At 46.7% G+C, this 12,285-nt stretch overlaps 1 protein-coding gene across 1 annotated transcript in view; it reads left to right on the top strand.

The window, feature by feature from the left end:
- MRPS6 (mitochondrial ribosomal protein S6) overlaps positions 1–8,853 on the top strand; it is a 63,953-nt gene extending 55,100 nt beyond the window's left edge. Inside the window, exon 3 of the mRNA XM_043893076.1 lies at positions 8,298–8,853. Within this exon, the coding sequence (XP_043749011.1) occupies positions 8,298–8,487 (190 nt within the window). The 3' untranslated portion in view covers positions 8,488–8,853. The remainder of the gene's footprint in view (positions 1–8,297) is intronic.
- The last annotated feature ends 3,432 nt before the right edge of the window (positions 8,854–12,285 follow it).

The following is a 12,285-nucleotide window of genomic DNA, read 5'->3' as shown; positions in this document are numbered from 1 at the left end:
TGGGGGTCTTTGTGCTGACTCTGCCTAGCTGGTTTAGGGCAAGCAGCCCGCGTGGATGGTCTCATTGTGGGCAAAGGAGGGGCAGAGTCCTCTGGAGGCACGGAGCCCCTCTTCTGGCGCCTTCCTTAGAACAGCCCTGATGTTGAAGCTCCAATCCTTTGGCCACCTGATGTGAACAGCCCAACTCATTTGAAAAGACTCTGATGCTGGGAAAGATTAGGGCAGGAGGAGAAGAGGGTGACAGAGGATGAGATGGTTGGATGGCATCATCGACTTAATGGCCATGAGTTTGAGCAAGCTGGGAGATGGTGAAGGACAGGGAAGCCTGGTATGCTGCAGTCCATGGGGTTGCAAAGAAATGGATATGACTGAAAAACTGAACAACAGTTAGAACAGCCTCTCGTCTGAATTTCAGAGTGGCCTCTCCATGGTGGATTTCAGTAGGAGGTAGGGTGTGCTGAGGTTGTTTTGTCAACCGCACTCCCATCTCTACAAGTCTGTCCTGGACCTGTGCTGTCACGGGAGAAGGATCCTTGCAGGCATCAGAAGCTGCCCAGACCTACAACCCTAAGTAGGCTGTTGCTGAGCCTCACTTCCTCATGGATAAAAAGTCCCACGGTCATTCCTCAGGCCCCCTGTGGTTAGAAAACGCCAGCAGCCAGGAGTTGGTGTCCATAACCGCTGCATCCCTTCACAGCCCTGGCAGGACGAGAAGATGTGCGTGGGTCGTTGAAGACTGCGTGTCCGCCAGCACAGCGGCCCTGTGACCTGTCTCCTCAGTCGGACTCAGGTCAAGGCCATGTGTGCCTCATCTTTTTTGTCTCCTGAGCTTTGCCCATTGTCGGTGGCCACTGACAGGTTAAGTTTGCCTGAGATAAATCAGTGAGAAAAAGACTCTGCCCTGCAGCCACCAGGAACTGGTCAGGGCACCCCTGTGTGGAGAAGCCAGGCTGGACTGTTGCTTTATGAACTTGGGCCGCTGAGGCAGACGGAGATTGTTCTGGACCCTGGCTTGGTTCCCTTGTGGTGGGGAGGGACAGCTTGGTTCCCAGGGGGTTGGGGGGGAGATGGTGGAGGTCAGAGGTTCAGCTCTGACCCAGGAGTGTTGGCTGCAGCAAGACCTGCCTATCTGTGAGCCATGCCTCCCCTTCCCTGTGGTGGTGGTGTTTCCTTTTGGTGGAAATTTCCATGATGTAATAAGGAGCATGGGAGTGGAAGCTGTCTTTGCCTACATCAGCCCCAGGCGTAGATCAGCAGGGTGATAAGCGTGAAATGAGTGTCACAGCTGTGGCTGTGGGCACAAGCCCATTTGCATCTCGGCCAGTGCTTTTGTCTGGAGTTGATTGCTGGGCGAGTGTGACCAGGAGAGGGAAGGCAGAGGAGGTAAAAAGAAGGTGAAGACTGGGGGGCTTGGAAGTCACAGAGCCTCCCCACCGACCCCGCCCCCCCCCCCCCCCCCGCCCCCACCAAAGCCAAGCTTATGCTCTCCAGGCCTTTTTCTCAGGCTTTTCTTCATCCTTAAGAAACCTCCAAAATGCTGGTTGCTGTAGTTTGGACCGAGTGGGAGCCATGGCGGTCTGGAGCCTGCTCCTCACCCTGTGACCCGGTGCAGCTCACGTCTCTCGAAAGCAGCGGCAGGGGTTGGACTGTGTCATCTCCATGGTCCCCTCCAGCCCTTACGTTCTCAGATTCTGTAACCCTTGGGTTCCAAAGCTCTCGGTGGCTGTTAGAATTCTGGCAGTGGTCACTTAGTAAGCCGAGTGACCTTGAACGAATGACTTAATTGGTGTGAAATTCAAAGGAGGGTATGGCGTAGGAAACCGTGCTGAAAGCGGCTGGCGTGCCAGTTGTTGCTGGGGAGAGGCTTGTGGGCCCCAGCCAGCACCAGCACGCTTCCGATGCGCGCAGTCCCTGAGTTGCCTCGCAGAGTGGAGTGTCCACTTCCTCCCTCTTCTTCAGGAGCTGTTCAAAAGAAAGTTCTACCCAAGACATTTTCCTTTCCATTTCTGAAATGAGAGGTTTCTGATCCATCTGGCCTCTGGTTTCCATCCTTGGGGATCCTCTTTCCCCTTATCACAAAGTGGCATCCTAAGGCTGGGGTTATTTCGCGGCATCATTTGACGAGTGCCGTGGCCGGAGAACCCTGCCGAGGAAGCCTGCAAGAGAAGTGACTGGTGGCGGTTGAGCTGGTCGCTGGCTGTTGTAAACACATTCTTTCTCAGAAACTGTTTAGACTTGGAGGCGAGCCCACAAAAATGCCTAGTAGAATGGAAAACGGAAGAAAACAATACTTCCGAACCCCAGATATGGTATTTGAATAACTTGACCATAAGGAAGGGCAGGCTTAGCTCACTAGCGCAAGAGATCCCTGTGTGCTTCTCTGGAGGGAGGAGACTTGGGACACCTGGGAGCTGGTTGTGGCAGCTGCCGGGTTGCTATGTGCCAAGACCCTGCTGGGCCCTTGTTCATAAGCATTTCCCTCCATAGATTACCCCATATCGTAGACGGCAGGTCACACTGCACTTAGCCCGGGCTGTCAGGGCTTTAAATGGAACAAAGCAAAAAGAGGACACTTCTAGGGGACCCTGAACAAAAGGGAGCTCAGAGAGGATGCATATGTCTTTCAAGTAAAACTCCCTGCTGTGGAATTAAGCATGGTGGGATATTGACAGGCGGAGGGTGAGGTCACAACTCATCCATGGCATTCTGATGACTACTGGATGAAAGAACAAATGGATTACAAGGGAAGAGAGATGCCAGAGGCCACATTGAGTGAGTGAGTGCCCAGCCCTGGCCACCAGGTGGCATAATTATTTGGGGGTTGGAGGAGTGGGTAATGTGCTGGGGGTGGACAAGGAGAAGGTAGCTTAAGGTCGATTATGCTTACTTTGGGCTTCCCTGGTGGCTCAGATGGTAAAGAATCCACCTGCAATGCAAGAGATCCAGGTTCGATCCCTGGGTCAAGAAGATCCCCTGGAGAAGGAAATGGCAACCCACTCCAGTATTCTTGCCCGGGAAATCCCATGGACAGAGGAGCCTGGCAGGCTACAGTCCATGGGGTCACAAAGAGTCGGACACAACTGAGCGACTAACTCTTTCTTTCTGCACTTATTTTTTAGGCTCTAATTCAGAGCCTTAGTCAAGATAAGTAATCAGCAATTAGCCATTGAACAAATGAGCAGTTCTTAAGTTGAGTGATTGCAGTCTTAGTGGCTGCTATGTGGAGTAGAAATAAACAAGCAGAACTAAACCTTGGAAAGTGTGGCCAGGTTGGTGTGTAACGTTCAGAGTAAGCCCAAATGGTGGTCTCCTCATTGAGCAAATGTGCAATGCAGTGCTTCAAGAAGTTTGCCCAGGTAGTGGAGGAATTGGTGTTTTTATTAATATTTCATTTCATGAAAAACCCTTGGTGTCTTAATCAGCTGTAATTACTCCCACCACTGCATCAAGTGATTCACCAAGACTTGCTCATTCAACTTCTGTATACCATTTAAAAATCAACAGCTTTATAGAGGTATAAATGACACACAGTAAACTGCACATATGTATAAACCCATAAAATCTCCACAATCAAGATGTAGTTTCTTTTACTCTGCAAAATTATTATGAGGTTCACCACTGGTATTTATTAACAGTTTATTCCTTTTTATTGCTGAGTAGTATGCTATTTTATGGATATACCACAGTTTGCTTATCAGTTTGCATGTTAATGAATGTTTGTGTTATTTCTAGTTTGGGGTTGTTAAGAGTTACACTAGTATAAACACCGACATACGAGTTGCTCTGTGGGCGTATCTAGGAATGTAAACCTTCAGTGGGAGGGCTTGATCATAATGGCAGGCATATGTTTTATTTTTTAAGAGAATGCCACACTGTTTTCTGAAGTTGGTCATATCATTTTGCATTCCCACTAGCAGTGTATGAAAGTGTCAGTTCCTCTCCATGCTCACCAACACTTGGTATGGTCATTCTAATAGGTGGTTTGGGCATTGGGCCATTCTCGTAGGTAACTCTTTGTAGTTCTAGTTTGCATTTCTCTGATAAGTAGTGGTGTTAAGCATCTTTTCATACACTTCTTTGCTATTGTAAATCTTCAGTGAAATGCCTCTTCAAATTTTCGGTGCATTTTTAGAAGTAGTTTTTTAAGTTAAACTTGGAGAGGTTTTAATATTCTAGAAATAAGCCCCCTATCAAATACGAGATTTTCAAGTCCCAGTGTATGGCTTATCTTTCTATTATCTTAAAGAGTCTGTTTCAAAGAGCAGTTTTTAATTTTGTCGAGGCCTAAAATACCACATTTTTCTTTTATGGAAATTGTGCTTTTGGTGTCTTATCTGAAGAATCTTTGCTTAATCCATGGTCACAAGGATTTTGTCTCGGGTTCTCTTCTAGTTTTATAACCTTATGTTTTATGTTTAGATCTGAGTTCTATTTTGAGTTAATTTTTCTATATGGTACAAGTATGGATCAAAGAGTTCATTTTTTGGCCTGTGGATATCAAATTGTTCCCGTACCTTTTGTTGAAAAGGACTATCCTTTATTTTCTGAGTTGGGTTGGCACCTTTGTCACAAATCAGTATCCTTATGTGTATGGATCTAATTCCAAACTCTTTTCTATGGATCTATTTGTCTTATCTTCATGCAGATACCTCACTGCCTTGATTACCATAGCTTCATAGTAAGTCTTGAAATCAGGTAATGTTAGTCCTTCAACTTTATTCTTTATCAAAGTTGTGTTGATTGTTCTTGGTCTTTTGAATTTCCATATAAACTTAAGAATCAGTTGTCAATTTCTAACAAAAAAGTCTTAAGATTTTGACTGGGATATTTTTGGCTCTTTAGATCAGTTTGGGAGAATAGATAGCTAAATAAATTGAATCTTCTACCTATGAGCAAAGTACACCTCTCCATTTATGCAGGTTTTCTTTTAACTTTCTTTCAGCAGTGTTTTGTAATTTTAGTGTAGAAGTCTTGCACATCTTTTGTCAGATTTATCACTAAATATTTCATTTATAATTTTAAGGTCTGGTTATTTGTTGCTAGTATATAGAAATACAGTTGATTTTTGTTTATTGATCTTGTATCTTGTAACCTTGCTAAACTAGAGTTTTGATATCTTTTTTATAAGCTTCAGATTTTTCTGTATACACAATTATGACATCTGCAAAAAGATGGTTTTACTTTTTCCTTATCAGTCTAGATGGCTTTTGCTTCTTTTACACTTCAGTAAAATGTTGAATAGAAGTAGAGTAGACGTTCTTGTTTGTTCCCTTTCTTAGGGGGAAGGCACCTAGACTTTGACCAGTTAGTGTGATGCTGGATGTGGATTTTTCACAGATGCTCTATAAAAGGTTGTAGAAGATTACGTCTTTCCCTAGTTTGCTGAAGGTTTTTATCAGGAATGGATATGGGGTTTTGCTAAATCCTTTTTGCATGTATTGGAGTGATCACATGGTTTTTCTTTCTTAGCTTGTTAATGTGATTGTTTTCATTCATGTTCAAATGTTTAAGCCCATTTTGCCTTCTTGGACTAAATCCTACTTGGTCAGGATATATTGTTCTTTTTATTAGTCAATTTGCTAGAGGTTTATTGAGAATTTTTTCATTTATGTTTATGAGGGACACTGGTCTGTTTTTCTCTAATTTTTAAAGAAGTGTCTTTGTCTCTGATCTTGGTTCCAGGGTAATGCTGACTTCTTAGGACAAGTTCAAAAGTGTTTCCCTACTTCCCAGATCAGTTTGTGTCAGAATTGATGTTTTTTTCTTAAATGTTTGGTGGAGCTCACCAGTGAAACCATCTTTTCCTGTAGTTATCTTTATGGGAAGATTTTAAACTACGAATTTAATTTCTTTGATAGATACAGGGCTGGTCAGGTCATCTGTTTCTTCTTGAGTGAGTTTTGATGGTTCGTATTTTTTCAAGAAATTTCAGCTAGGTTGTCAAGTTTATTGTAAAATATTTTTTGGGATATTCACTTACCATCTTTTCAGTATCTGTAAACTTTGTAGTCATTTCACCTTTCTTATTCCCAAATATCAGTGATTTGCATCTTAACTCTTTACTGATTAGTCTGAGTGGACTTGTTTGTGTCCGTTTTTCCAATCTTCTCAGTGCGCTAGTCTTCCGTTTCACTGATGTTCTCTTTCGTGTGTCAGAGGTTTCTGCTCTGATTTTTATTATTTTCTTTTTTGGTCTGTCTTTGTATTTAATTTGCTCTTCTTTATCCATTTTCTCAAGGTGGAAGCTGAAGTCATTAATCTGAGCTCTTTTTTCTCACCTAGATGTTTAGTGCTGTGAATTTATTGCTAAGTACTACTTTAGTGGCATTCTCCAAATTTTCATGTGTTGTTTTCATTTTTATCCAATCAAGGTATTTTGTAATTTTCCTTTTGATTTCTTCTTTGACCCGTAGGTTGATTAGATGTATGTTTAGTTTTCAAGTATTTTGGGGATTTTTCTCAAGATCTTCTGTGTGACTCAAGTCCCTTTAGATTTATTGAGACTCATTTTATGGCCCAGAATATGGTCATCCTTAGTAAATGTTTTATACGCCCTGAGAACAAGTATGTGTAATATCTTGCTGTTGTTGGGTGGAGGGTTCGTTAAATATCAGATCCAGTTGGTTGAGGGTGGTGTGCGCTTTTTCTGTATCCTTGCTGGTTTTTCTGTGTACTAGATCTGTCAGTCACTGAGAGGCATGTTAGAAGTTTTCAGCTCTGATTGTGGATTTGTCTCTCTCCTTCGTTTCTGTTAGTGTTTACTTACTGTATGTTGAAACTCTGTTATCTCCACACACACACACACGTAGGATTGTTGTGTCTTCTTGGTGCACTGTGTTGTCTCCTTTTTCCCCTGATAACTTTTTGTTGTTGTTCAGAGGTCTCCTTGGTCTGATATTACTGTAGCCACTTGAACTTTCTTCTGATTAGTGTTTTTGCATGATATATGTTTTTCTGTCCTTTAACTTTTAATTATTTTTACTTGACTTTCCCACTAGGCTTGTGAATGGTCACACGTGAGGTTGGGAAGTTTTCTTATGAGTTTTGAATCCTGAGTTTGTGTAGAATTACACAAAATGCCATAGTTTGTCTTAATAACTTTCTTCCTTGCTGAATTTGTTCATTTTCAGTTTGATCTTTCCTGCTTTCTGTGAGAATTCCACCCTTCAGGCTAACATATCACGGTGAGATAGTTACTGTGGGTCTGATGTGTGTTAGCCTGTGTTCAGGGTGCTGGGGGTGTAGTGACAGAGTCCTCCTTCCTAGGGCCATTCTGTTTGAGTGCAGTGAGGCCGGCTGCAAACAAGTGCCCCGTGCCAGGTGGCAATCAGGTGCGGGGCTAACGGAGCCACAGTGTTAAGAGAGGGAGGGGAGAGCGACTGAGGCCAGGCGGGTGGGGCAGCAGGCCTCTCAACAAGGTGACTCTTGGACCGAGATGCGATGAAAGTGAGGGACGGGCCGTGTGGACCCGGGTGAAGAGCATTTCTGGCAGAGGCACAGCGCCTGCCGAGACCTCGGATAGGAATATTGCCTGGGAGGAGAGTGTGGCCAGAACCAAGTAAGTGATGTCAGAGGTCATCTTAGCCAGCTGGAACACTGAAGAATTCTGAAATACTGCCCTGAAAACTGTCCCTTTAACAGCACTGTGGTCCAAACTAAACAGCACAAGGGAGGCTTAAATGTTTAGAACTGAGGGGTGGGGTGGGGTGGGCAGGGACTAGAGACGCTTCTTCCTTTGTATCAGCGTACAGACAATCACTGATAAAGTTATTGATCTTTTAGCACCAGTGAGCTGTAAGAGATGCTTATCTGTCTTAGTCTGGTCTGAGTAGATGAATGTTAAATTCTTTTCTCTCACCACAAGATTCAAATTATTTTCTTTTTGTTCCTTGTCAGTTCTTAAAGGTACCGAATGGCCTTAGATGAGTCCTAGGCCTCTTTTAATTATTTTCTTTGTTTGTGAATATGGCTCATGGTTCCTACTATATCTCATAGGTGCATCAAGTCACTTGTAAAATTCTTTGGAAAATTAGAAGACTCGTAGATGTTTTCACAAAAAGTGTCAACTCACGGTTTGGAAACTTCAGTAGAGTGAGTGGGAAAGGGAGGTTGGGCATGCTGCTGCACTTGTCTATAACTGGTCTCTTGGCAGTTTCTCTTGTGACAAACATGTGTATGTGTGTTTATGGGGAGTTGGTGTCTTTATGTAGGGAGAAGTAAAATGAAAACATCGACCAAAATAGCAAAATTGCTGTCTTGCAGAATGCAGCTGTTCACACATTTTTATTTTATTGCAGGTACTTCTTGGTGGACTTTTATGCACCAACAACAACTGTTGAAAGCATAATGGAGCACTTGTCTCGAGACACTGATGTGATTAGACCAAATGTTGTAAAACACCCTCTGACCCAGGAGGTGAAAGAATGTGAAGGGATGGTCCCGGTGCCCCTTGAAGAAAAGCTGTATTCCACCAAGAAGAGGAAGTGAGAAGGCATGCCTCACTGGAGCCTTCTGGTTAATTCCCTCACTTTTGAGCACCACGGGTAGATAATTTACAGGCTTGGTCTGAGGGTGCTATTGGCGCTGTTGGACTTTCCCGAGGTGCTTTTGGCTCTTGGTCCTCTTTGCTGTGAGAACTGGGGGGTGACTCCTTAGGGCCACTTGGTAATCTTTGGCACCAGCATGTCCTCCTTGATTTCACTCCATGAGTATGGTTTGTCAGTGAGGACTTCCTGCCCAGCAGCAATACTAACCCCAGTTTGAAGAGCAAAGCTTATAAAAACTACTTTGGATTGCATGCTCGTTACTCAGACTGTATACACCCATACAAAATAAAATTTTAAGACCACCGTATTATATGCATCACTTTCGATCCGAGTGAAAGTGTGTGATTTTTTTTAAAGACCGTTGGCCTCTTAGCCCTCCACGGCACCGTGCACCAGCTGAAGCCTCACACACAGCTGCAGGCTGCCCAGACTGCTGGCAATGTTGGGAGGAGCCCAGGTTCAAGCCTGGGAGAAGCCAGGCTGAGGGCAGGTGGGGTGGTCTGCTCCTCTGCTTGTCCTTGCAGCAGGCACTGCCCTTGGTGAGGGGCACGTGCTGTGTGCCGGTGGGAGGTCCTGTCACTCTTCTGCCACTAGCACTGCCCGCCCCCTGCCCCTCAGCCCCGCAGACCTCTTTGCGGAAGTCGTCACCTCTGAATTCTGCACCCCATCACTTTTCCCTGCCACCCTGATGACCTGGAGGCTGACTACTGTTGACTTGGAGATGCCTGAAGTGCTAGCTGGCGCTAGTGCCTGTGGCCAGGGGCATGCTGAGCTCTTAATTCCAGGGCACTTGTTAGAAGATGCATCTTTTTTGTTGTTTTTATTCGATACTCATAGACTTTTTTTTTTTTAATGTCCTGGAAATAAAACAACAAGCTTGAAGAGTTTTTTTTTTTTATGTTGGCAGAGGAGAAGTTGGGTTTTTGAAATGTTATACTTTGAGACTCAGAAGCAACCAGTCTTTGCTTGAAATTGAATTGATTTACTTAGCAGATAAAAATGCAGGATGACCAATTAAATGTGAATTTCAGCTAAATGACAAGTCAGCTTTCACAAATATTACATGGTAATACACTTATACCAAAAATAAAATGATGCATTGTCTACTTGTGTCTATTTGACATTCAGATTTACCTGGGTGTCCTGTATATCCTAAGTGGTTAGCTTTAGTATAACTCAAATAAAGGAATAAACAATATCAAGCCAGAGACAGCAAAGCTGAGAAGCAAATGAAGTCAGTGTCCAGCATTCTGACTTCTCGGCTGACTACACTGGCAGGGAGGCAAATGACAGACGAGAACACAGCGGGCGTGCTCTAATTTGCCTCAAGCCCGTCTTCTCTCAACCCACCAGAAAACTGATCAGGAGACCAACTGAGATTTCATGTCTGGTCAGTCCCAGAGAATCTGTTGTGTGAGCCTGAATTTACACCCCAGTCTGAGAATTCTTCGCCAAGTTGCATGTATGTCCCTGGTGGCTCAGATGGCAAAAAATTCACCTGCAATGCAAGAGATCCGGGTTCCATCCCTGGGTCGAGAGGGATCCACTGGAGAAGGAAATGGCGACCCACTCCAGTATTCTTGCCTGAAGAATCCCCTGGACAGAGGGGTTTGGCCGGCTAGAGTCCCTGAGGTCGCAGAGAGCGGAACACGACTCAGTGACGCACACTTTGACCTCGGTCTCTGCCCCAGGCCTGGGGAGCTGAGGCCCCAGGTTCCCTGGCAGTGGGATGCCTTCCGTGGCAGGTGAGGATGGGTGAAGATGGAAGAGTCTGTCTCTCCTCCCAGGAGCTGGTGCATTGGAAGAAGCTGCCCAGCCTTTCCATCTTCCCAGAGCAGGGCCCCGCACAGGGTGTCTGCCCGCAACCTGAACAGTGAAGCTTCTGCACCTAGGTTGTTGGGAGAAGCGTCAGTTACCAAGTCAGATCTCCCGTTGTACTGATTATACAGTCAGATGCTGTTAGGGGTGGAGAGGGCGGAGGGCTGGCCTCCGCCTCGTCTAACCATGGCGACACTGAAGCACTGACAGATGAGCAAACAGGTGCCTGACCCGCCCAGCTGTGAACTGGCCTGGGGCTGCCTCCCTCCATGAGACAGCCCTAGACCACCGGATTCCTCACGTGGCTTTCCCTTAAAGAGCCCGGACAGCATCCAACTTCCACTTCCTCCAGAGGCATAAAAAGCTATAAAAAGTCTCTTTGAAGAGCAATAGTTTAGTAAAGAGGGTCATTACGAATTGGACACTGGAAATAAAAGGGATAAAGTGGAGATTATCTGGGAAAATGGGCTACTTCCTGTTCCATTAGGAATTTCCTGAAAGCACAGGCACTCGGCCAGGTCTGGAGGGAGCACAGATTCTCTACCAAACGGTCTGGGTCTCGATGCACTTTCACTCAGGTCCTGATAACCGAGGTGCAAGCTTCCGTTTTCCTGAAGTGTGTGTGTTACGGGTGTGCTCCATGCTGCGCACACACAGTCTGCACCTCATTTAGCCTCTTCAGCAGCTCGGTGGTGAGGCGCTCACCCTTGTTATCTGGATGAGGGAGCAAGACTCCCAAGAGGTCTGACCCTGACCCGGCAACTTCCGAGGGACCGCTCAGATCTTGAGTTGGGGACCCTGATGCCGTGTCGTCTTTTCCCTCCAGTAGCGTGGAGGCTGTCTGTCCTTTCTGGTTATAAACAAGGCACCTGGGTGTTGGGTGAGCGTGTGCCACGTGCCACGGAGGTGGTAAGCAGCCACCCTCAGGGCCTGGGGGTGCTACTGCCACTTCCTTTTCCTGCACTTGCTGGTCCCCGGGAAGACTGATGGAGGCTCTTGGGCATTCCAGGTCATGGGGTGTGTGGAATCTCGTGTCACAGTTTAGAGGGTGTTCGGAAGGAGGCTGGCTAAGTAGGACGGCCCTGCCGTGTGCCAGTTCCCCTCCTCCGAAGCTCCGGAATGAAGCCACTGTCCCTTCCCCTACCCCGCCCGCCCCCCCCCCCCCCCCCCGCCCCAGGCGCTGATTTACAGCTGGACCCTCGGCGCTGAGGGCAACCCTTGCCCATTGCAGCCTGTCGGGGGTGCCGGTGTTGGAGCAGGGCTCGTGTGCAGGTCATCCCCGGGCTGGGCGGGGGTTCTCTTGCTCAGGTAGGTGGTGGGCGGAGGCGATATTTGGGTGGTCTGCCCCCTTCAGTGGATGGTGACTTGCGTCGTGCTGGGGACAGAGCAGCGAATAAGACAGCCCTGGGGGGCTGATAGTTGGGAAGGCAGAGAACTTGGGGGGCTGCCGCGAAGGGAGAGGGTGTGGGTGGGAGGGGGCGGGGGGCTGAGACCCGTGGGATGCGGAGCCAATCACGTGATGTGGTGGTTCCAGCAGAGGGCGCAGCCCTTGCAGATGCCGGGAGACCGGAGGCAGAGGGGGCCTGACGAGGCGTCTGGGGGGCCAGGTCTGGGAGGCTGATGGGACACCCTCGAGAATAAATGCGAAGGGATAGGAGTCTGCCATCTGAATTGAGCCACAGAAGCTGAAGAGACCAGGCCTTGGGGTGAAGCCACAATTCTGGAGCACTGCCTCTGGGGGCCTCTTTCTCACGCTTGTCACCCTATTCGTGGTCCACTTTGAACAGGATTGAACTTCCAGAAGCACAGTTTTTTGTTTTCTTTGCACGAGTTAGGCTCAGGAAGGTGCAGAATCGGGGAGGCTGCAGGCCTCCAGAACGCTAGTCCCCGGTGTGCCCTGGAAGCTGCCTCACGGAGACAC

This window comes from Cervus elaphus, chromosome 31 (assembly GCF_910594005.1).
Source record: "Cervus elaphus chromosome 31, mCerEla1.1, whole genome shotgun sequence".
NCBI lineage: Eukaryota > Metazoa > Chordata > Mammalia > Artiodactyla > Cervidae > Cervus > Cervus elaphus.
Note: the sequence above shows the minus strand (reverse complement) of the source record. Positions and strands in the feature narration are given on the sequence as shown.